Genomic DNA, 26,579 nt, shown 5'->3' with positions numbered 1-26,579 from the left:
ATGTGACAGCAACGAATTATATCGCAGAGTTCTCGATGGGGCACTGAGGTTTATCATCCTTAGAAGATTTGGCGATTGAACTTCTCCATTTATAATCTTAACAACGAAAGGAGCCTGTTGAGTCTTTCGGCGACATTCGTGGGTTTCGAGACCCAAAAGCTGACACCGATCTGAATATACTGGAAGATATTCGGGATGACGCCAAGGCAGGTGTCGCAAGGCGAATCTGACAAACCGCTTCTGTACACGTTCAATCCTCAAAATCTAACTTAGTTGATACGGAGCCCAAACTACAGCAGCATGCTCAGTTATAGATCTGACGAGGGCGCAGTACAGTGATTTCAAGCACAAATGAATTCACGTGACACTTTGGTGATGAAGCCGAGCTGACGATTCGCTTTGTTGATAACTGAAGAGCGTTGACTGTTAAAAGTAAGCTGCGCATCGAGGATCACGCCAAGACCATTCACTTCAACGACCCTTTTCAAAAATTGGCTGCCGATACTAGCGACTAGCGACTTCAAGCACAGCGGATCAGTAAATTCTCGTGCTATTTTTGAAATGAAAACAAGTTTTCGATTGGCTTTATTTATAACGTTTGTTCGATGGCTGTTGAACGTGAGCTGTGCATCAAGGGTAACACCTAGATCGTCAACTTCCAATACCCTTTTAAGATGCTGATGATCGATGCTACAGTGAGCGAAATAAGAATAGCACCACTATGTGTTTTGCTTGTTAAAATATGAATGATTGAAAATTACGAAAATTTTATTCCACAGATTGTTCTGAATTGCTTAACGGATAAATCTAGCATAAGTTTACTTTTTTTGGACGAAGCAATTGACGTTGAGGACCAAAAATGTGAAAAAGGGGTGCGAAATAAGAATAGAACCACTTGAGTTTTTCCAACAAAAACAAGATTATTTTTAAAAATTTACTTTGTAAAAGTGAATAATAATGCTTCTACGAGTTATTTGAATAGATAACTGCATTTTAGGAGTTTCCCAGAATTCCAAAGGATTTCAAAAGTTTTAAAATGGGGGTTATAAGAGATGCTCCTCTAGAGTTAAGGAAATAGATATTTGAGCTATAAAACTTTATCAAACTGCTTGATTTCTTCATTAACATTCATAAGTATGATGCAAAATGATGAAACATAGATTTGAGGCTTAGTTTGAATCCAAAAAGCAGGTTGGAATTCAAAAATACTAATGTTTTTTAATAATCAAACACTATTTCTCTAGTTTTAAGTCATAGATGGCAGCACTATCTTGCCATTAAACCAAATTCATGCCCATTTTCGAATATCTGGGATTGATTAAGGAGTGCTGGACGATTTTGGTCAAGAAATAAATACATGTACCGTGTGAACGCTTTCGAAATTCTAAGATCACTAAATCCAAAAAAAAATAGAATTGCATCAAGGTCACTAAAAGTGAATTTTTTGGACCGATTTTCAGAATAAAATTTCTTTGGGATGCAGCTTGATGGACCAGACGGCTAGCAGTATTATTGGTATGATTTGCAATTGAATTGGAAGTTGAAATGAGCAGGAATTTTAGCGGTTGTACATTTTTATGCTGGTGATTCTTTTGCAAATCCGGAAAAGCTTTCTGCAGCGTGAACTTCCACAAAACTGTAATAAGAAAATACCTCAAAATGATGAATATGGGCCTAAATAAACCTGGAAAATCAATAATGAGACAAAATTTGGTGTTAACTGCAAGATAGTGAAAAAAAATGCAAGATAGTGCTGCCATCTACGACTTGAAACTGGAAAAAAGTATGGTTTACTGAACAAAATCAATGTTTTTTATTTCCAACCTTTTTTTCTGATTAAAAATTAACCCCGAATGTTTGTTTCATCATTTCACGTCATTTTAATGAAGAAAGTTAGTAATTTTATAAAGAATTACAACTCAAATATTTAATTCCTTAACGCTAGAGGAGCATCTCTTAAAACCCCCATTTTAAAACCTTTGAAATCCTTTGGAATTCTGGAAAACTCCAAAAATGCAGTTATCTATTCAAATAACTCGTAGAAGCATTATTATTCACTTTTACAAAGTAAATTTTTAAAAATAATCTTGTTTTTGTTTGAAAAACTCAAGTGGTTCTATTCTTATTTCGCACCTTTTTTTTCACATTTTTGGTCCTCAACGCCAATAGCTAAGTCCAAAAACAGTAAACTTATGCTTGATTTATTCGTTAAGCAATTCAGAACAATTTGTGGAAGAAAATTTTCGTAATTTTCAATCATTCATATTTTAACAAGCAAAACACATAGTGGTGCTATTCTTATTTCGCTCACTGTATAGTCGTGTAGAATGGGTGATTTTTTTTCGATGGAAGGTTATTACATAGCTTTTAGGGATACTAACCGATAACTTATTCAATCTACACCATTCACTAAACCGATCGAGCAGCGATTGGAGCTGGGCACAATCCTCGGTGCATTCTATTGGAACACTGACTGTAAGTTTGATCTGTCTACACCATTCACCAAAGTGGTTCAGCAGAGATTGGAGGCGAATGCAATCAGCAGTACATTCCACTGGCAGAAATATTTTAAGGTCATCAGCGTAACCAATTTTCTTTCCGTCTTCTAGGCTTGTAATCAAATCGTTAGAAAATAGCGCAAATAATAATGGCCCCAAATTACTCCCTTGAGGGACGCCAGATCGATTGGTAAAAGGATATGAAATGCTAGTGCCGTACTTGATCCTTGTGCAGCGCTCGGTAAGAAAGGATTTCAGCCAAGAAATCATGTTGTCATGAATGCCAAGCTCAGCGAGCAAAATCTTATGGTCAATCGCGTCAAAAGCGGCTTTGATATCTGTATACACCGCATCGACTTGTTTTTTATTTTCCAACTGGTTGAGGCAAAACGACGTGTATTCTATGAGGTTAGTACTCACCGATCTACCAGGCATGAAACCATACTGTTCAGGTGCGATGTACTACGATGAAGCGCGTAAAAGGGCTTGACCAACAATTATTTCAAAGAGCTTAGACCCTGCAGACAAACTGGTAATACCACGATATTGCTTAACGTCTCGACGATCGCCATGTTTGTACACCGGAAACATAAACGAATTTTTCCATTTGTCTGGAAATTTTCTTTGCTGGAATGATCTGTTGTAGATTTTAGCCAGAGGCAAGGAAAGAGCTTCGATGCAGCGACGATAGATAACAGCTGGAATCCCATCAGGTCCAGGAGCAAATGAGCTTTTAAGCTTTTTCACAGAGCGCTCAATAAGATCTTGATTAATTTCAAAAGTATTCAAGTCAAAAACATCGACAGGTACATGATTGATGGCTTCACTGCACTCTCTTTCGGATGAAACGGTGTTCAGAAAAACTGACTTGAAATGCTCTGCAAATAAGTTGCAACAGGTATCTGGGGAGTTACCGACAGCATCATTGTAGAAAACGGAAGTAGGTAAACAGCTCGATCTACGTTTTGCGTTTATGAAAGTCCAAAAACTTCGCGGGTTACTGCGTAAACTAGATTGTAAGCGTAGGATGTGGAGCTTATACAACGATGCATTTAGTCTACGGCCGCCGCTTGCTACTTTGAACTGATGAATCAAAGCAATCGAAAGATTCCTTTTAATTCAACCACGGTAACTACCTTCTTCAGTGAACGTTTTCGATTGATGAGTGTGTATCGTTTCCCTCCCTTATATTGTCCGAGTTAGGTAAGCTACTACTACACAGCAAAAAATTTCTAAAAGTATACGCAATCTTAAATGTGTGGCATCTATTTTTTCCCCATGTGTAATTAAAAACGATGTAATTTCAAACTATTTTTGGTCTATTTTTCCTCGCTTTCAAATAAAAAGTAAAATTAAACTCCATGCAATAAATTTAGACTGCCTGATCTAGAAACCAATGTTGGGAGATAATTTTACATAAAAAACGATGTAAATAATGACAGATCCTTTGTTTTCCTTTCTTTCGCGGCTTAAGTTTAGAGTAAGGTGGGGTAAAAGTACGATTCGGGTAAAATTACGTTTTGAGATAATCACAAACCGAGAACAGAAAAATTAAAAACTCTGGCGTGGATTGCTAGTGATTTGGACTGCCTTCATCCAGACAAAAATTTTATTTGGAAAATTTTAAAATACTCCGAAAAATGAGGTAAAGCAACTTTTTTGCCCAAATGATGTAATATTTAAATTAACGGCAAACATGTTTGAGCAATCAAAATTCTGGCTTTCAATGAAAGTCTTAATGTGTCTGTTTAGTTGTTTTCAACCACTAGCAAATGCCGAAGAAAGAATTTAATTTATATGTCTCTGTTTTGCACAATTAACTGTGAATCACAAGAAACCTTGAAGGGGCAAAAGTGCGAACTGCAAATGGGGCAAAAGTACGAATGATATACAAGGTCTACTTAAGTAAATCTGAACGGAAAGTTTTCACTTTTTTCTAAAATTCACTGGGAACAACAGCGCATATTTTTGTTTCTATAAAGACTTACTCGCGCGGAAAACCGCTCAAATACGATGAGAACTGGATTTCGTAAACCTGTTGAATTTAGACAATTAGTGAAGAACTCCAAATCCACGCAGGTTGTTTACCCATGTATAGGATAGGTATCAGAAGCGAACACAGAAGTAAGCAAAGATTGATATTAAATAATTTTCCTCTTGACTTCATGCAAAATTGTAGAATTCTGAATGGTCGTACATTTACCCCACATCACTCGAACTTTTGCCCCAGAGGTGGGGTAAGAGTACGTTTCGATAGCAGTTAGGCATTTTTTTTCACTACTGCTATCAAATGCGTTGATCGATTATCTTCGTAATTTTTTAGAAGAGAGATAAAAGTCTAAGAAATCCAATGATGTTCTTGGTTTTTTAGAAAAACAACTGCAAAATTTTCTAAAAATAGAATGGCACTAAGGTCGTACTTTTACCCCACCATACTCTATTTGTATTCATTCGAGGTGATGATAGTGAAATTAAAAAGTGAAAGTCTGTCGAAAATGGGAACTCAAGTCCCAGCCTCTGCCGTAAGATCCCTGAGGTTTCAACTTTGAAGCTCCACACAGGCACCGTACGAGCAAGATTTGCAAGCCCGAAAATGCAATGGAATTCCGAACGGATGAAGGTAAATGAAGTGAAATAAAGGGAAAAAACTCAATATGTCGAAATTAAATAGTTTGGATCCGGATTGTCCGGAACAGAAATCCTCCCAACAATACGACTGGTTACACTGACCAGGGTGGACATCTTTGTCAACGTTTGATGCCACTTCCGGCGCTGCCCATTATGTGTTGAAAAAAATTATTTTACTGTCTGTAAGTGCTTTGTTTCAAAATAAATGTTCAATAAAAATATTGATTGTATCTTTGTATTTTTCATAAGGCTTTTAATATTTGAAACCAGAATATTAACTAAAAATAGCAAATATCCAGAATGAATTCTAAAATTTTACATCACTGTGTATTTTTACACGACAATAAGCCGTTTGATTTTCGTGCATCGCTTTCAATCTAAATTTACACGCCGTGATAGAATTTTAGATCAAAAACCATGTTCCGTTTTCGTGCATCGTTTCCGATCTAAGATTACACGAATTATTTTTGCTGTGTAGGTAGCAAAAACCTCCGAAAGCTCGGCAGTTGTGCCGTTGTCTGTTTTTTGGGTCTACCTACCCTATTCTGGGTGTTTTCTGGTAGTGCTAAATTATAATTTTCTACCCGTTTTTGGGCATTTTCAGGTAAATTATTGTATTTCTTTTTACCTAAGAATTTGAACAACCAAGTGTGTCCTGGTCCGGTGTCTGACTGATTTTTCATTGAAGATTTCAATGCTTTCAGCAACATCCAATTTAAGCGAATTACTATTCAAAGACCGGATCAGCGAGACATTTCCTCGATCAATAGAGTGACCAGATTCACACATGTGTAAAGCTACTGCAGATCTAGGATTCTGTGAAGGAAGAATTTTCTTCTTTGGGTCAGATCTAGTTATAGCCATGTGTTCCTCGAATCTATCAATCAACTTCCTTTCCTTATCCTTATCACAGTCGGAACAACTGATTTTGTACACACCAGATCTATGAAGGAGCTCCACTGGATCTTTTTTCGATCCTAAGATGGATTTCAGTTGATTATTAGAGCTAGTGAACACTAGTTCAATATCAAACTTTGTCAACTTGTGTCGCAATTCGACTGCGTTGACACTGTTGAACTCCATGGACCTTCGTTGAAACTCCTTCTGAATAGGCCAGCCAAAAAACAAAAATGGTTCAAAAAGGGTGTTGGGATTTTTACACAACTTTCGTGGGCTAGCTTGTATGTCTGTTCTCTGTGCTTATAGTAAGTTGCTATCGAAAAACCGGTATCTGAACTATTAATTGCAGTACAATTTATCAATTGATTCAATTTATACTGCATTGTTCGGGATTTCTATGCAGAAAAACCTCATTTTCACCCACAGAAGGACGAACTCACAAGGGCCAACATAAAAAAAAGCACAGTAAATTTTAGCAAATGTGCTTCCAACGTGAATATTTCATACATTTTATAATGATGGAAACGTATGGTAGCGTTGCCCACGTTTCTTCCTCCCTAAATATGTTCCAGTTGTCTCTGCGTCCAATAGTGCACAGTGGGCCAGGCCGAGTTAAGATGAGTAGTAAATGTAATTTTACTACTCACTTGTTGTAAATCCAAGAATCAAAAAGGTTATCCCTATTGATATCATTGAAGTTACTAAAACTTTGGACTGTTGTCGATGACCGTTTTTTTTGCCAACATTTTAGCAATCCGTTTCCTGCAACGGAACAGTAACTAGATTTTTGATTCTTAAAAAATTTCAAATTTATGACCTTAAAAGTTTTATTTTATTTCAATCTTTTGTTGCCCTGACCTAGCACCTAGCACCAGGCAACGTTTTATCAATAATTAATGCTCCGACTGCGCTTTTTCTCTAGCCACAATTGCATCTGTAGCACATTTCAGTGGGGAGCTTTATTACAGTCGTAGGCAACTTTCGCCAAAAGACATGAATGATGGCGGCATGCGGCTTCAGGCAGTTAAAATTACCAGGTAGGAACAATTTACAGGGATATGAGCCTTGTGTGTGGCGTACCGATTGTGTTTCTTCAACCTCAAACTCCTCCTAGCATTTACTCAGCCTTGCTGACTGAGGAGGTCTTCGGCATTTTCATCCAACCAACATCAACCCCTCAGTGTGACCCGCTGCAATATATCAAATTTTTATCATAAACCGAGCTCACTTCACTGTATAGTGCTATTGTTATTATTGCCGTTCCAAGGAAAAATGAACGAGAAAGACACGTGATAAAAATAATTGCACTGCTCCAGTTCGTTTGTGAATAACCTAATAGATAGGTACAGTCTTTGAAAAAATGTACCTTGCTGTATAAATCGACTGATCCCTAGTCGTAGTCGGTAAGTAGTGCAGTAGTAAAAATCCTAGTAGGCTTGGCATCCGTTTGGTAATGCGAAAATCAAGTAGGGAAGGGCAACCACGTGTCGCAAAGTTCAAGCTCATCGGTTTGCCAACACTGGCACTGGACAAAAGAGGTGTCTCAGTAGGCCACCCACGCCGCCAGTCAGATTGTCGTAAACACATTGATTGTGCTGCCTGCTTGAATGGTCTTTAGGTGAACCTATTCGAGAACATTTATCGTGGATGGGTTGGGCTTGGGAAAAGATAAGTAGGCAAGGGAGCAGCGAATGAAATATATTGTGTCGTGGTAGTAGAAAAAAAGGAGCTCTTCAAACAAAAACAATTACCGGTTGGGCAGCGAAATGCACAATACCCGATAAGAAGTGTTTAACAAAATTATAATTTAAAACTATCTCGTGATTTTTTTAATAATACTTTTCTTATACACTTCACACATAGACAAGTGGACGTCAATCTGAATGAGCGGAAGACCGAATATATGTATTTCGGTCATTCCGGTAATTTGAGATAATTTATCAATTGGTGTATTTCTGACCATTTTTATGATTTTTAGGGTGTTTCATTATATCTGAGCACGATTTTGATACTACCCTGCTCAATCCGGAAAAGGTTTAAACAGCTGATTTCTGCTGTGTGTTATTGTTACCATTTTAACTTAAAAAGCAGTGAATCGTGAGCTTCAGTTTTCAGTTCAGTTTTCCTTCGTGCCAAGGTAAGATTGGTTCTTAAGCAAAGTTGCCAGATTTCCCGATTTTATCCGGTTTTGCCCGGATATTTAATTAAAAATTTGAAAAAGTCCGGTCCGACCAAGTTGCACGGATATTATTGAAAAAAGACTGAAGCCATTGTTGTCATTTTTATCGTTTTTGTAATTTTTGTCATGTTTGTCATTTTTGTCATTTTTGTCATTTTTGTCATTTTTGTCATTTTTGTAATTTTTGTCATTTTTGTCATTTTTGTCATTTTTGTCATTTTTGTCATTTTTGTCATTTTTGTCATTTTTGTCATTTTTGTCATTTTTGTCATTTTTGTCATTTTTGTCATTTTTGTCATTTTTGTCATTTTTGTCATTTTTGTCATTTTTGTCATTTTTGTCATTTTTGTTTTTTTTTGTCATTTTTGTCATTTTTGTCATTTTTGTCATTTTTGTCATTTTTGTCATTTTTGTCATTTTTGTCATTTTTGTCATTTTTGTCATTTTTGTCATTTTTGTCATTTTTGTCATTTTTGTCATTTTTGTCATTTTTGTCATTTTTGTCATTTTTGTCATTTTTGTCATTTTTGTCATTTTTGTCATTTTTGTCATTTTTGTCATTTTTGTCATTTTTGTCATTTTTGTCATTTTTGTCATTTTTGTCATTTTTGTCATTTTTGTCATTTTTGTCATTTTTGTCATTTTTGTCATTTTTGTCATTTTTGTCATTTTTGTCATTTTTGTCATTTTTGTCATTTTTGTCATTTTTGTCATTTTTGTCATTTTTGTCATTTTTGTCATTTTTGTCATTTTTGTCATTTTTGTCATTTTTGTCATTTTTGTCATTTTTGTCATTTTTGTCATTTTTGTCATTTTTGTCATTTTTGTCATTTTTGTCATTTTTGTCATTTTTGTCATTTTTGTCATTTTTGTCATTTTTGTCATTTTTGTCATTTTTGTCATTTTTGTCATTTTTGTCATTTTTGTCATTTTTGTCATTTTTGTCATTTTTGTCATTTTTGTCATTTTTGTCATTTTTGTCATTTTTGTCATTTTTGTCATTTTTGTCATTTTTGTCATTTTTGTCATTTTTGTCATTTTTGTCATTTTTGTCATTTTTGTCATTTTTGTCATTTTTGTCATTTTTGTCATTTTTGTCATTTTTGTCATTTTTGTCATTTTTGTCATTTTTGTCATTTTTGTCATTTTTGTCATTTTTGTCATTTTTGTCATTTTTGTCATTTTTGTCATTTTTGTCATTTTTGTCATTTTTGTCATTTTTGTCATTTTTGTCATTTTTGTCATTTTTGTCATTTTTGTCATTTTTGTCATTTTTGTCATTTTTGTCATTTTTGTCATTTTTGTCATTTTTGTCATTTTTGTCATTTTTGTCATTTTTGTCATTTTTGTCATTTTTGTCATTTTTGTCATTTTTGTCATTTTTGTCATTTTTGTCATTTTTGTCATTTTTGTCATTTTTGTCATTTTTGTCATTTTTGTCATTTTTGTCATTTTTGTCATTTTTGTCATTTTTGTCATTTTTGTCATTTTTGTCATTTTTGTCATTTTTGTCATTTTTGTCATTTTTGTCATTTTTGTCATTTTTGTCATTTTTGTCATTTTTGTCATTTTTGTCATTTTTGTCATTTTTGTCATTTTTGTCATTTTTGTCATTTTTGTCATTTTTGTCATTTTTGTCATTTTTGTCATTTTTGTCATTTTTGTCATTTTCGTCATTTTTGTCATTTTTGTCATTTTTGTCATTTTTGTCATTTTTGTCATTTTTGTCATTTTTGTCATTTTTGTCATTTTTGTCATTTTTGTCATTTTTGTCATTTTTGTCATTTTTGTCATTTTTGTCATTTTTGTCATTTTTGTCATTTTTGTCATTTTTGTCATTTTTGTCATTTTTGTCATTTTTGTCATTTTTGTCATTTTTGTCATTTTTGCCATTTTTGTCATTTTTGTCATTTTTTGTAATTTTTGTCATTTTTATCAGAATTGATATCTTAATTTGAAATGATTTTGTTATACTATTTTGATCGGGTCGTTTTCTTCAGATGTGTATTTGTTAACCGTAAGTAATATTCAAAAAGGATGTATTTATAATTTAATGTTGCATTGTAATTTCAAAAATCTAATGAATGGTGTTTTACACGAAAAATTTGAATTGAATCCAGAAATGAAAAATACTTTATCTGATTTTTATCATCCGGACAATCTACACGAACTTCGTAAGTCTTACACCTGTTTCAAACCGGACGTCCGTGACATTTGTCGTGATTGGGTCGAGTCGCTGCAGAGAACTTATGGAGTCCTTCGGGTTCTCCCAACCGGAGAAGGTAGATTATGGTACTTTGTCACTAGGACTTCCACCCGGCGATGGTCGTCGTCGTCGTAGGTGAATGAAAAGGAAAATTGTTGGAATAATCTACATTTTTGCCCAAATAGCTCATTCATTTCGCAATGAGGTCGGCGTTTGCAGCCAGTTTAACCTAACCTCAACTCAACCTTCCCGCACACACTTTATCGCTTACAACATGCCGTGGGGCGGACTAAAAATGTGCTCCGAGGTTACAAAACCGAACGACTTCCGACTTTGTGAGAGGGCTTTTGTGTGGGGTCTTTTTTTCTTCTCTTGGCAGCTTTTTCCGTTTTTGTTTTTGTTCTTGGCACAACGTTACATTGTTTTGGTGCAGTATGGAAGGCATTCCTGGAAGCCAAGGAAGGAAACTGTTCTATTGTTCTAGCGACGATTTGACGAAACAGAAGGAGGCACAATGAGTGAGCAATTTAGTCTTCTTGTTCTTCTGTCCGTTGGAGTTTTGTTGGGTGAGTCGGGGAAGTTGGTTTTATTATTTCATTTGCATACTCATCGTTGGCTCTTACTTAGTCATGGGCGACGGGAGCCGAAGATTGATTGATTGTTTCCTAATGGGGGAGGAAGTGCTAATCCCGCCAACTATTGGTATTGAGCTTAATTGTTAGAAATTTGGGACTACTGGGGAGGCTCCTACCTGGAATAGTGATGCTGCAGGCGATGTTCCTTGAGCCATTCTCGGAGGATGAGCTTCTGCTGGAGATTAAGTGCTGCCCTTTGGAGGCGCTGCTCGTCGCCTGGAGGCAGCTCTGGAAGTCGTTCCGGATCTCCGCAGCTAGACAGTGACGATATGCCTGGAAAAGAGCAAGAGAAGGGGAATGATTTAATTTGAATGGATTATGTAATTAAAAATTGTTATAAATCCTTCTGGTCGATCAAAACACAATTTTAGTCCCCAAACACGTGCTTCCAACAAACAAAGAAATGCTCCCTAAATCCTAAAGCTTACTTTGATCTACGAATTTTTCCCTCATCCTATGGTTTTCATCGACATTGACCTTTATTTTTCTGAAGGTGTACTCAACATCGTGCCAAAGCTTTAAGCCACCGATAAAAAAAACCCTTTCAAATCCCCTGCTTCAATAATTGCAAAGCGATGACAGTTTGGCAGTCTGTCAAAAAGGCTCCGCATCGCTCCAGACAACAAATTGTTCCGTAATCTCTACTGGACCAATTCCGTTTTCTCCGTAGAAATGCCCAATTTTCTGGCATCGATTCAATTGGCGCATCGCCTACATACTCACACGCTATGTGGGTGCCTGCCTTAGTAAAATTTCGCCGTCAGCATCATTCTTCGATGGAGCAAATCAGGACACAGCAAGCAAACCTACTCCGTTTTCCTGATTTCATCGTCGGGAAATACCGAGCTTCTACCTACCAACTGCTGCAGAGTGGATCAAAGAAAGACAATCCAAGCAGGCCGATAAAATTTGCTTCGTTCCACGCAGAGTGCCAAATAGGCAGAATGCGATCCGAAGGCTATCGATAGTTTTGCGCTAGACTGACCAGTTTTTGGATGACCCTGTCCGTTTTTTTAATACCAGAAAATCATTCATATGAGTTGTTTTTTTTCCAAATAACATCAACACTTTGTGAGTAATTTTTTTGTTTTTCAAATTCCAACACATGTTAACAGCAACGGTCAATTATCGAGCAGAACAACAATCAAATGTTTTTCCCAAGCACTCTTTGATTTTTCATACCATTGAACATATTTTAAATTGATTTGGCGTTAATATACATACATATGCACGCATGCATGCCCCTCGATTCGTTACAAATTCAGAGTGCATCGAAATTATCGGGTGCAAACAGAAATTGCTGCACTACACTATTCATATCCCATAAAAAAATGGGCAGCGGGTTTCGTGAATACCATTTGAATTAGCTCAGCTATGTACACGCGACAACGACATATTACCAATTTGGCTTGCGGTTTTTTTTTTTTTTGAAAAACGAAAACGAACACAAACACATACAGGATCTCAATGAAACATGATGTTTCCTCGAAGAGATTCCTTTTTTCTTAACTCTAAGCGTACATCTTTCGAGGATATGATGGCTAGCATCTTACAAATGCTAAAACCACCAATCCACCGAAAGCGTACTATGTATGCCGTGACCGGGATTCGATCTCACGCCCCCTGGCTTAGAAGACTTGAAGGCTGTCCTCTACGCCACGGGCGGCGGCAAAAACACTGTCGTGTTTTTCTCTGTCGTGTTAATTTTTTCAATTGTGCCGCTTAATTAGCATTTGAAGTCAAGGTAGGTACTTACCTAGCTACAAACATATGGGAAGAAAAGCGAGGTGAGGGTAAGATCTGACATTTTATCGCTTCATTAGAGTCGCTCAAAGGGAGGACTCAAAACACAAAATAAAAACCAAACGGAAATGCCCAATTTGCCAGAGCTGGCACAACCCAACTGCACTAATTGATACTGAGTATTTTTTTCGTAATTTGGAAGTAACAGCTTTTGCTGGCTCAATGATTGAATAAAAAGTGCACTTGAGAATAACATCTTAAAAACATTTTTTGATGAACTAACGAATGAGCTTCTTTTTACCTTTAAAGATATATTTGATGTATCGAAGACTATAAAATGTACAGATCTCAAGGACCCAATTGTTTATAACTTGCTTTATTTTCTCAATATTTGTAATATGTTTTTTTTTTCAAGAAACCTTCATTTGATTCCTCGGAAAAATCGCAAAGGTAAATCTCATTTGATTCCAAATTTTCAATTCCAAACATGCTTTTTAGGGGGGGGGGAATTGAGGGTAACACCTGATAGCTGCAATCACAGAGAACAGACGTACAAGCCCCCGAAACTTGTGTAAAATGTTTTATTTACGGCAAATCAGTCCAATTAATCTTTATAAACGACGTTTATTTTATTCCGACGTTTCGGTGTCTATTAACACCTTCATCAGGGATCCTACAAGGTTTTTTGATAATTAAACTAAAGTGTACTGTTTGTGTTGATTGTCCTATTTTCTAAGCCTACTTACAAAGTTGTCGTTTATTACTTGTTTTTTGTAAAAACGTACTGTCCGGATTATTTGGTGTAGAATCACTGTAACGGTAGTTGGTAATGTTAGAAAAGATCACTTGAAACTGTACTATTTCTTACATTTGAAATTCAAAATTTAAATATATCTCCAAACTTTCTATGAAAAGCACTGTTGTGTACTTTCAGGCGGTACTACTGTTTTGCAATATTTCTTCTTGCGTTGTTTTTGGTTCGTTCTGACTTTCGATATTTTTGACATCTTTTCGATTTGTTTTCTTGTAGTTGTGTTGGTTCAATATGTTTAATACAGATGCAAAAATAGAGTTCAGATTGTTTATATCTGTTCTTTGGTTAACTGTGTTGGGTGTGTTGAAAATATGGCACATTTCGAGAAAATTTAAGGTGTATTTGTTGAAACTTGTATCTAATACTATTGTTTTATCGATGTTGAATGTGTGGTTTGTTTCTATAATGTGGTCTATGAGTGCTGTATTGTCTCTCTCTCTCTGGTTTTTTCCGTTGCTGTTGTGTTGTTTGTATTTCTATCCTGTTTCTTCTTTAACATTTTTATGTTGCTCTTGTGTCCGGAGAGTCGTTGATCGAGAGTATTTTTGGTAAGGCCAATGTATACACTCGAACACGGCTCTTCGCATGGAATTTGGTAGACGACGTTTGATTTCTCACCAACAGAGCTTAAAAAAGTTGACAGCCTTGCGTGAATGTGAAATTTCCCTCCATTCAGAGTCTTCCGTTTGCGTTTCCTTTATTTCCTTCTCTCACTCAATAAGCTCTCTCTGACTGACAGCCTTTACAATTTTCATTCGCTCTTCTTCTCATTCCATTTGGACAAAGGTCACAGTCACTTCGAGCCCATGACTGTGAGCTTCGATGTAAACTCAGTCATTCTGATGTTGAATGAATGGAATCCGTTGGAGACAAGTTGAACGTTGTTCTTTGACTTCCTGGCGCACAAAGTGATAAATGGAAATAAAAAACGTTTTAAATTGATAGCGGCTAAACGGTAAACTATAGAAAGTCAGTGTCTTCGAGACAATTTATCTACACATCAAGGTCTTTCATATTCTTTTAAAAAAATGAAAAAGTTGTCAAACAATTTTAAGTTTTTCTTCAACATATAGAACATGTTATCCAAACTACAAATATTCTAAATGCGAAAAAATTGCGACTTGTTCAGGAAAGTTTTTGTATTTTTTCGTAGTAAATCTATTTGTTTACATTTTGTTTCATACGTCACGTGTTAAGCTTGAAAGGAGATGAAATAATTGTTTTTTTAAATACTGAGTTTAGACACTCGATGCATTAAAAAAAGATTAAGATTGTGTCCTTTGAGAAACTTTGTGGAGGAAATCATCGAAATCGAATAAAAAACAAAAAAAAAGTTATAAGCATTTAAAAAACAAGCTACCGTCAACTGGGGCAACATGCAACATTTTTCAACTTCAATGGTTTAAAATATTAACGCTTACAGATAGTCATACCTCTTGTAAATCAAAAGTTTTAAGGTTTATGGGACACCAAACTGGCGTAGTCTGAAAAATAATTGGTTTTATATTATTTTTAAATATAAAAAAATATGCGATTTTCACCCTACTAAGAGAAAAAAAATCTGTAACACTAGTTTACAGCATTTTTGAACTCAGTAAACTGACGGTTATTTCCAATGTAAAATCGGGCGCTGAATCCGAAAATGAAATTCAAAAAAATCTCAGTAGAACGGTTTTTGAGTTATGCTCCAAATATGAAATTTCGGAAAAATTAATAAAGTTCTTGTACTTAGATTAAAATATCTCGGACGGCATAACAGTAATTTGAAATATCTCTTTTGCATATTGAAGGTGAATAAATTTTCTATCGATCATCTGAACACTGTTTTTGCGTTTGACTAACAGTATTGTTGATATTAGTGACTTTATGAGGAAAAAAATTATAAAAAACGCATTTTTTTAGAGAAAATTTTGTTTCTACGAAAGTTTTAAACTCGATGGTAGCATTTAAAAAATCTGATTTTCTTTTGCTTCTAAATGTCAATTTAAAACGAAGATTTCAAGTGGTTATTTATTAAAATAGGTTGAAATTTGAAGAAGTTATGGCTACTTTACCATAACTGTATTTCTTGCAGTTTTTAATAATTTAACGACCGGCAGTACACTTATCATAGTATAGGAAGAATGAAACATGATAAATCTCACTCGCACCAAGTCAAAATTATTTATTAGCTTACCAGAAGGTCTCATGCCAAGTTTCAGGAAGATCTGACCATAGGAAGGGGTTGCTTGAGTCTCAAACGTGAATAAAATTTTGAGGTATTTTGCCCGGAAGGAACGAAAAATACTGGTTTTTCATCAATAACTTTTTTCATCACTAGCTGATTGTTTTTTATGGTTAATTTTCTTAAAGCCTAAGTTGAGACAAATATTTCACCCGAAGAGTGTAACTCGATTGGATTTGAAACAGAAAAGTTATTGCGGTTCAAAGATTGTATTTTGGTCGAAAATTGTCGTATAAATCGCAATGGGTAAAAAGTACTCATTGCGTGTTGGACCAAATTTGCGGCCTTTGAACCGAAATAACTTTTCTGTTTCAAATCCAATCGAGTTACAGTCTTCGGGTGAAATATTTGTCTCAACTTAGGCTTTAAGAAAATTAACCATAAAAAACAATCAGCTAGTGATGAAAAAAGTTATTGATGAAAAACCAGTATTTTTCGTTCCTTCCGGGCAAAATACCTCAAAATTTTATTCACGTTTGAGACTCAAGCAACCCCTTCCTATGGTCAGATCTTCCTGAAACTTGGCATGAGACCTTCTGGTAAGCTAATAAATAATTTTGACTTGGTGCGAGTGAGATTTATCATGTTTCATTCTTCCTATACTATGATAAGTGTACTGCCGGTCGTTAAATTATTAAAAACTGCAAGAAATACAGTTATGGTAAAGTAGCCATAACTTCTTCAAATTTCAACCTATTTTAATAAATAACCACTTGAAATCTTCGTTTTAAATTGACATTTAGAAGCAAAAGAAAATCAGATTTTTTAAATGCTACCGTCGAGTTTAAAACTTTCGTAGAAACAAAATTTTCTCTAAAAAAATACGTTTTTTATAAATTTTTTCCTCATAAAGTCACTAATATCAACAATACTGTTAGTCAAACGCAAAAACAGTGTTCAGATGATCGATAGAAAATTTATTCACCTTCAATATGCAAACGAGAGATTTCAAATTACTGTTATGCCGTCCGAGATATTTTAATCTAAGTACAAGAACTTTATTAATTTTTCCGAAATTTCATATTTGGAGCATAACTCAAAAACGGTTCTACTGAGATTTTTTTGAATTTCATTATCGGATTCAGCGCACGATTTTACATTAAAAATGTTTGTCAGTTAATCAAGTTCACGATTTTTTTTAAATTTTGTAAACTAGTGTAATCAATGAAAAATCAAATGAACACGAACAAATTTATAGTTTTTGATACATCTGTTAAGTCATAACGCTTAAAGCACCAATTGCAGTAAATTTTGGTTTTGTTCGAATTAAATTTTAAATTTTGTCTGTCAAATTTTTTTAAGACAAATGTTTTAATCTGCTGCATACATTCAGGGGTAAAAAATACATACTACAAAAAATTCATTTAGCTTAAATCATGAAAATAAATCTTAGGATGGATGAAATTTTAATGTTAACAAACGCATAATGCAAAATAATCATATCCCAGCATATGGAAACGCGATCTATGAGATTCAGTTCTGATTTGCATTTTGTTGCATTTTGCCCCATACAGCTAATTGAACTATAAAAATATTTATTTAGAAAAATTTAGTGATAGTCCGAAAAAAATATACACCAACAGTGTTGGTATAGAATAATAAATGCAATATATAGTTTGTAGATGATATATTAAGTTTTTAACGGCATCGAAAAATGTTAAAATTTGTCATCATCAATTTGTTATCATTCAATGTTAACTTTATTACAGTATATTGAAATAAAAATTGAATAAGTGTTGTGGTATACAAATGTTGTATTTAACCTACTTTTGCATGATGCCCCGTTTGATGGTATAATTTTTCAGACTTTTCTTATAAAAACTAATTGTTTAAATCGCAAAAAAACAACAATTTTGAAAATTTTATGCCATCGATCCGGCGATTGGAAAACGAGAAGAAGAAGTAGAAAATTTTGAATACATTGTTATTATTTATTAACATCAATATCAAAGGAATGTTAATTATAGTGCCAACCTCCAAGGGCAAAAAATATTGGAACTCGGTCCCGAGTGGAATAATCGCAATCTTAGTGTGTAGATAAGAAAAAACCCTAAATGTTAATTGGAAGTTTGCAGTAAATCTAGTGAAAACTAATGTTTCGTTTCTAGATCCTTTGAAAGTTAATTACTTGATTAATAACATCCAGTATAAAAACATAAAAACTCAGTCGATCTCTTGATGTTATAGCTGCATTCATGTTTATTTTCAAAATGCTTGTTACTTTCATATTTTTCATCTGATCGCAATAATGCCCTCGACAAAGTTCGTAAGAAATGCACAATCTTTAACTTTGTTCAATGTATCAAATGTCTTAATTAAATATATTAGTAATAATTATTTTATCTCCCATCTTAGTAAATTAATCATTTATTTTTCAATAGAATATGAAAGCTTTTGTTGCGTTGATAAATTGCTTCGAAGACATGAAGTTGCTATCGTTTACCGTTTAGCCGCTATTAATATTGATCGCTTTATTTGGTTCATGAAAAGTAACCTAAGCGAATATGATTGGTTCACACATTCAAAGAGGGCCCAGCTGAACGATTTTTCTAAGTTTGATCCTGTCACGACTTTGCGGAACGAATGAGTGTGGAACGAATGGTGAAAGAAAGGAGAAGACATTCACAGTCAACATGAAGGTCATCCTCTCCATACAGAGTACATTTCATTGACTGACGAAGGAGATGAAAGTGACAGCTTTTTCCTCTCACATTCAATCAGCTCTCTGTCAATGACTGTGAATGTTTCGAGCACTGCTCACCAATTCTCTTCGGATCCTTTACTCTGCTGTGCATGTCTCCCACTGTCATGTTCTTCCTGCTGGCGATCTTGACATTGGGGTAGTCTACGGCATAGATGCCACACCTACCGATTTTTCGGTATTCATACCGATTTTTGGGCAAATTTTTATCCAAGAATCGGTATATACCGAATACCGATTTTTGGCAAAACATACCGATTTCATACCGATTTTTGAGATTTTGATACAAAACGTAAAATATCTTTCAGTTTAAGCGAGACTATCGAAAATATTGGGTTTCTGTTCGATTGAAGACGACCTAATTATATTATTTGGCGTTTGCTAAGGAAGAAACACCTGAAGCTTTTGTGATAAGTGCACGTTTTTCAATATTTTAATCGAAACACTCAAATTTTAAAGGAAAGAAGTATTTTTGATAGTCGAACTATCCGTTGGAATTGGGAGGTAATTTTTTCATTGAGAATGTTGGAAAATTGTCGTTTTCTATAATATATTCTATGATTTTTATAATTGCGCCAAGATAGCTAGCGGAAATTAATCTCATGAGGTTGAGTATGTATGAGTTTTCAGATTTTCAGAATGTTGAAAACATAAAAAAAATGTAAAGAACACTCTATAAGAATTACACCTATAAGGAAACATGTGCTAATCGATAACATGAAGAAATTTAATGATTGAGAATATTACAAAGAAGCTTCAGGATTTTTTAAATAGAGAATTCCACAAAAACTTTTCAATATGCGATTTTTTTCAATTAGGGCCCACAGAGCCAAAAGAGTATAAGAGCTAATGATCCATGAGTTAATAATACGGAACGATATTTCATGTTTCAAACTATATTTCATGATTTCTTCTGATTTTTAGAAATTTATTTTCATTCCTTAATATTCGGAAGAAAAATACAAATTATTTAAAAACGTATGGAAAATAACCAAACACAACAACTTTATAGCGTTTTTTCTCGAAATTTGCTTTTATGCACTCATACACACTTTTGGCATTAATGCAGTTATTATGTAAATCCAAATGTAGAATCGAAAGGAAACTGGCGGATTCGACACAAAGTTTGTAAAAATTTTCTAAAAATTATAATAGAGAAGAAAGAACAGTATAAACCTTCTAAGAACACTTAAAAACGAATAAAAATGTATAAAAACAAAACAAAAACGAGCACAAAAAATACAATAAGGCATTTATTAGAAAAAGTATTAAATAACAGACTTCAGAATCAGTTCCGAAATTTTTTGGATCGCCATAAAATACCGATTTTTATACCGATTTTTCAGATTTCCATACCGAAAAAAGAATTTTTTGGGTTCAAAAATACCGATTTAAATGTGGCATCACTGCTACGGACAGGCAGTGGATCAGTCGTTCGGTGAGAAGCGGGATGTACGGAACCGAACGATAAATCTGTTCTACTTTGATCATGTTGCTGGAAGCTGAACTAATATCGGATGGATGGATGATTTGCTGGTCTGCTGTGAAGATATTTTGCCGGGCTGCTATAAGAATGTTGTGCTGGGTTGCTGATTGGATGGTTGCTGGATCGGGTGCAGGTTCGGATGCTGGATTGGATGTTTGATGGTTGATGGATAGATTGGACTGTTCTGAGTGATTTTGTGGCTGTGATGATGATAATTGGTTGAGATGATCGGTGGATGAATGGTGCGGTGAAAGTTGTTGCTCGATGTTGTTGGATGGTTGGTCGGCGCATAGTTTTTGGTTTTGCTGTTGTGATTTTCTGTTCTGGATGTTCCGATTCGTGTTTATCAGTCTGTTTATGAGTTTTTTAGGGTAGTTGTTTTGTTTCAGGTGTTGATGGATGATATGGTAGATGTTTTGGTTCTCCTCATTTCTAGATAGCAAAGCGATGCGGTTTATGAAGTTGTTTGCGACATTTAGTTTGTGTTTAAGTTGATGACATCATTTCAAGCGCGATAAACAGACTACCATTTCCAGTTCCTATAATTCGGAAATACGTGGATGATCTCTTTCTAGCTATTCCACAAGAAAGCTGCGAACAGGTCCTCCAAATATTCAACCAACAAGAAAAACGGTTACAGTTTACCATGGAAAGAGAGCATGAAAACCGCCTCCCATACCTAGATATGGTTGTAGTGCGAAATGAAAACCAAATTTTTAAAAACGGAATGGTACATTAAACCCATAGCTTCGGGGCGTATGTTGAACTGGTTCTCTTGTCATCAACTTAAACACAAACTAAATGTCGCAAACAACTTCATAAACCGCATCGCTTTGCTATCTAGAAATGAGGAGAACCAAAACATCTACCATATCATCCATCAACACCTGAAACAAAACAACTACCCTAAAAAACTCATAAACAGACTGATAAACACGAATCGGAACATCCAGAACAGAAAATCACAACAGCAAAACCAAAAACTATGCGCCGACCAACCATCCAACAACATCGAGCAACAACTTTCACCGCACCATTCATCCACCGATCATCTCAACCAATTATCATCATCACAGCCACAAAATCACTCAGAACAGTCCAATCTATCCATCAACCATCAAACATCCAATCCAGCATCCGATCCTGCACCCGATCCAGCAACCATCCAATCAGCAACCCAGCACAACATTCTTATAGCAGCCCGGCAAAATATCTTCACAGCAGACCAGCAAATCATCCATCCATCCGATATTAGTTCAGCTTCCAGCAACATGACCAAAGTAGAACAGATTTATCGTTCGGTTCCGTACATCCCGCTTCTCACCGAACGACTGATCCACTGCCTGTCCGTAGACTACCCCAATGTCAAGATCGCCAGCAGGAAGAACATGACAGTGGAAGACATGCACAGCAGAGTAAAGGATCCGAAGAGAATTGGTGAGAAATCAAACGTCGTCTACCAAATTCCATGCGAAGAGCCGTGTTCGAGTGTTTACATTGGCCTTACCAAAAATACTCTCGATCAACGACTCTCCGGACACAAGAGCAACATAAAAATGTTAAAGAAGAAACAGGATAGAAATACAAACAACACAACAGCAACGGAAAAAACCAGAGAGAGAGAGACAATACAGCACTCATAGACCACATTATAGAAACAAACCACACATTCAACATCGATAAAACAATAGTATTAGATACAAGTTTCAACAAATACACCTTAAATTTTCTCGAAATGTGCCATATTTTCAACACACCCAACACAGTTAACCAAAGAACAGATATAAACAATCTGAACTCTATTTTTGCATCTGTATTAAACATATTGAACCAACACAACTACAAGAAAACAAATCGAAAAGATGTCAAAAATATCGAAAGTCAGAACGAACCAAAAACAACGCAAGAAGAAATATTGCAAAACAGTAGTACCGCCTGAAAGTACACAACAGTGCTTTTCATAGAAAGTTTGGAGATATATTTAAATTTTGAATTTCAAATGTAAGAAATAGTACAGTTTCAAGTGATCTTTTCTAACATTACCAACTACCGTTACAGTGATTCTACACCAAATAATCCGGACAGTACGTTTTTACAAAAAACAAGTAATAAACGACAACTTTGTAAGTAGGCTTAGAAAATAGGACAATCAACACAAACAGTACACTTTAGTTTAATTATCAAAAAACCTTGTAGGATCCCTGATGAAGGTGTTAATAGACACCGAAACGTCGGAATAAAATAAACGTCGTTTATAAAGATTAATTGGACTGATTTGCCGTAAATAAAACACTAAAACATACAGTCGACATCTTCAAAATCAACTTGCGTAAAATTTCCAACGATCGTTTTAACCAATTTTTATTTTTTTTCTGGCTGGGCCACCAGATGTCTCAGAAAACACCAAAGAGAACTGTCAAAACCAAACTAAAAAAAAAAAAAAAATTTGGTCAGTTTTAACAGGTCGTACGAACTGTTTGGCATGTTTCTAGAAAATTGCTGTTGCTGTCGGGTTGCATAATGGAAAAATATCTTAAAAGTTAATCGCTATTTCCTTCAAGCCAGAAGTGCTGAATTTTGGACAATGGGATGCAAAAGTGATACTTGAAGGTAACCCGTAAATCAGTAAATTCATAAGTAAATCAGTTCTGATGGGTAAGACTGATCGTTAAGAATATTCCTAATTGATTAGATATAGCCGATTCGTCCTCTGACGATAACTGTTCAAGAAGTGTAAAAACTTATTGTAAAACAGTTAGTTATTTCGACTGCCTCAGTAGTGCAAAAAAAAGGAATGAATAAAAGTTTATCACCGGTACTTTTTATACGGTTCTTACTTTCTGACTTTTTTCGATGAGTGAGCAACTTTGTTTTATTCTTAAATTTACGTAACGTTTCGGGTTACTCTGGGGGACATCTGATGATGGGTATACGTAAATTTAAAAAAAAGTTGTTTCATTCTCCAAAACTTATAAAAAAGAAAGTGAAGTTCTGTGCAGTCAAAAGTAACTCGTATTGCATTTATCTAGCAATAAATTGAACCCGTCTTTTTAGAGTGGAATTAAATTAATTATTCATGAGTTCATATACGATTACGCCTTTTCGAAAACTGGTCACTTGAAAATTTGATTTGTAAATTTTCCAACGTATTTTTTGCCTCGAAGTTATCAGGAAGGTTGTTTTGGGCAAACTTACAGCTACTTCATCATCCAAAAATGCATTGAAAAACAGTAGCAAGAACGTCCAGCAAGTTAACGATTTCAGACTTTGCTTAATCTCGAGAGTTATTTGGAAACTACTGGCCAGACTTTCAGTGAGAATGGATGAACTTTACCATTTTGATCCAATGTCACTGGTCTTCTCAATTTCTCGACTCTTGCATGTAATACCGTTTTTGTTTTTCTTCACTAGCGCGGGGCAAAACTTTTTCTGAATAAATAAACAGAATCGTTACCCGGGACGATGCAAATATATGGTTGCTATACTCACCCTTATGTTTACCCCCAACACTGACAACTTTTACGGGGTGCAACCGCCTGCTTGAGGTTCAAATCTCGGGCAAAACTAGTGGACTTCTAAATTAATAAACGAACATAATAACAGCAGTTAGGGCAAAAATCGTGGGTAACTAGGTTGCCACTGCCAATAAACAAAAACATTATAAGTCATCACTTTATCCTCGCAACACTTAATAAATCGAAAGACTTCGACCATTTCAGCAAAACTACAGAACTTTTTCTTGTGATGAAAGGAAAATTTAAAAACACGAACACGAACACCTACTTTGTTCATTTTGATTTTGAACGATATTGGAGACCATGAAGATATGATGACATGATCGACATGATCGATGTTCTTCTATTCGATAGCAATGAACTTTAGTATTGACATTGCCTAGCTTCCTAGCGTTTTGCGAAGAATAAAATATCAGTGTCCTGTCTGTTTGTCTGTGGTTAAAGTATGCTGGATTTGAACTGGACAACTGCATATGAGAAATCTAACACACTGTACATGATTGGAGACGGTATAATGGCAATTTGTTTTGTCAGCTTCTTGAAGCAGGTAGGTCAGTAAATAGGTCAGTAAGATATTTCGATTTATTAATAAAAGATATTGTTCATGCATTTATGGTTCGAGGAAATGTTAAGGAAAAACCTTGTTTAGAAAAAAAAAATGGTACAGGTTCGGGTACTAAATAGTACTCCAGAAGCCTTAGGGAGATGAAAAAACCAAGAAACAATCTGCAATATCGAGGAACTAAAAGCGAATGAAGTTGGCGAAACTACAAAATTGAAAGAAATGAATACTCGTGTGAAATAAAACAGGCTAAAATCCAATTGATTCTAGATGAAAACAAAAAAGGGATCGGCTGCCTCATCTCCAATTAAGGACATGTGTTTCAAATGTTTAAAAGTTGAATCACAGTTATAAATCTGTTCTCGGTTTGCTAAAGTGCCACAACCACACGCCAGTCTAGAAACAGGTTATCTTGAATGCTGCCTGCTTCGTTGAGGTAAGTACTTTCAGATCTTGGTTGAGAAATTTTTTGTGCTATAAGTTAGTGAACCTACATATAAGAGAAGCGACGTCTGAAACACAAAATTCCAATCGATACAAAAGAACTGTCAAAATCGATTCCAATCGATCCGAGCATTTGTCGCAGATCTTTTACCTTTCTTATTGAAAACTCAACCAAGGATGGTATTGTGATTGTTGTTATAGTTAAAACAGGATTGTTATGTTCAAGATTTTGTCGATGTTGCCACATACTTTATTTTAAAAGGGATCAGATGTCGCTTCTCTTATATGAAGGTTCACTACTATAAGTGATAATTGTTTTACCAACAAATTGTGATTGATGTAGCAACTACTCGAACCATTTTTCCTAAATCACTCATCCGACCATACACTTACAACACTCAACAATAAACTATTTTTAATTGCTGCTTCTACTAATCCCCAGCAATCGAGGAAAGCTTCTTTGAAATCGCTAATCCGCCGGCTTTATGGCACACTTTCGTGGCGAACTATTTACAATTGCAATAAATGGACATACGGCAAAGAACAAACACACTTCATTAGTCACATGGGTCCTAGCAGATTGCAGTGTAGAGTAGAGTGCAGCAGTCGTGGTTGAATGAATATTTTATAGAACTTATGATTCACCTCCAACGGCCAGCCGGGGTTGTTTCCAGGTGGCGTCCGGCGATCCGGGGCTTCCGGCTGCTCTCGGTGGACGCAGAATTAGGAGAGGTGGTTCCGCCTTTGGGGAAGTTATCAGGCCATCACCTCCGAAACAGTAGTTCCTAACGCCACCGAAAATATCGATGGCATTCGGAGACATGATCGGTGCGAAACTTCACCGACACCGACTGTCTTTGGGGGAACAACTTTGAGGCACAGCAGCAACACAATTTCTTGAGACAAAAATGTTTCGATATCCGACTTCGACCGTTAGCTGCCAAAGACTGATGAAATTCTCCCATTTGTAGAAATCCTGGCAATAACCGCGCCGCGCCACCCGGAATCATGTGGACTGGATTGGATTGGATTGGCCACTGTGTTGCCAGCACTTCTGCTGCTGCTGCTCCTGTTGTGTGACTTTGGCTTCGATGCCGATGGTGATATCGTGTCGTGACTATCGTGATGATTGTTGGCGGTGTGTGGCGTCGTCGTCGTTTGGAGCTGATTTTTTTTGTTTCCATTCCACGAGCAGCCACCAGAAGAAGAAGAACCAGAAGCGCGCCAATGAGGAAGTAGGTACGTGTGCTGTGCGGTGATCTGCTGGCTGGTGGAAGAATAGAGCAGGTTTGGAAAAGCCTTTCCGTCCCGCGTCCTCTCGCGTGGAGTTTCGATCCCTCGAACTCATTGGTGTACGTCATCAATGGTTGACAAAGTGGGTTTAGCGAAGAAATTAATGTTCTGGAGCATTTGCAGTCGGAAATTTATAAAAAGAAATGCTCATGGGTGAAAACCGTAATTACGACTGGAGGTATTGTAATGTAGGTAAAAAGTTGCAAATAACTTAGCATAAAGATTGCAAAGCTAACTGTATTTTAATACTTTTTGTTCAAAAATAATTGATCACACACATTTATCACACCTATCAGTATGTTGATATAATAAAGATTATACATATGTTTAAAAAACTAATAATTTCTGATGAAACTAAGCTGCAATCAATCCGTTGAGTTTTGAGATTTTTTCGGCAGATTTTTTTTATATGAAACGTTTTAATCAAAACATAGTAACGGGTGATTAATGATTAACAGTTTCTTTTCCTCCGACATCGGCGAATGAACGTGACTGAAATGTGTGAACGACTCCTCTTCTCCTTGTAGACGATGATAGGCTTCTACCTGATCGAAGTGCGTGTAATTGCTTGGAAGGAAATGCTAGCGTATTTTTAATTTGAATGATGACCAGATCCGAATAGTCCCACGACGGAAAGCGCTGACTTACCATCGCAGAGCACCACCCTTCAAGAAATGCTTGATGTTCTTTAGAATCAACTCTCCCGGAATGCCCTCCAAGTTTGCTAAAGTTTCAACCTGTAGCAGGAACG

General features: G+C 35.6%; 1 protein-coding gene across 6 annotated transcripts in view; it reads right to left on the bottom strand.

The window, feature by feature from the left end:
* Nucleotides 1-26,579, bottom strand: part of LOC129745513 (apoptosis-resistant E3 ubiquitin protein ligase 1) — a 78,609-nt gene that overhangs the window by 5,168 nt on the left and 46,862 nt on the right. For 5 of the 6 annotated variants that reach the window (XM_055738620.1, XM_055738621.1, XM_055738624.1 and 2 more), the window contains one exon: nt 11,163-11,319. In XM_055738620.1, the coding sequence (XP_055594595.1) occupies nt 11,163-11,319 (157 nt within the window). Of the gene's footprint in view, nt 1-11,162; nt 11,320-25,180; nt 25,481-26,579 lie in introns of those variants that run through there. The other variant, XM_055738622.1, reaches the window with a different exon arrangement.

Source organism: Uranotaenia lowii, chromosome 2 (assembly GCF_029784155.1).
Source record: "Uranotaenia lowii strain MFRU-FL chromosome 2, ASM2978415v1, whole genome shotgun sequence".
In the NCBI taxonomy this organism is placed as follows: domain Eukaryota; kingdom Metazoa; phylum Arthropoda; class Insecta; order Diptera; family Culicidae; genus Uranotaenia; species Uranotaenia lowii.
Note: the sequence above shows the minus strand (reverse complement) of the source record. Positions and strands in the feature narration are given on the sequence as shown.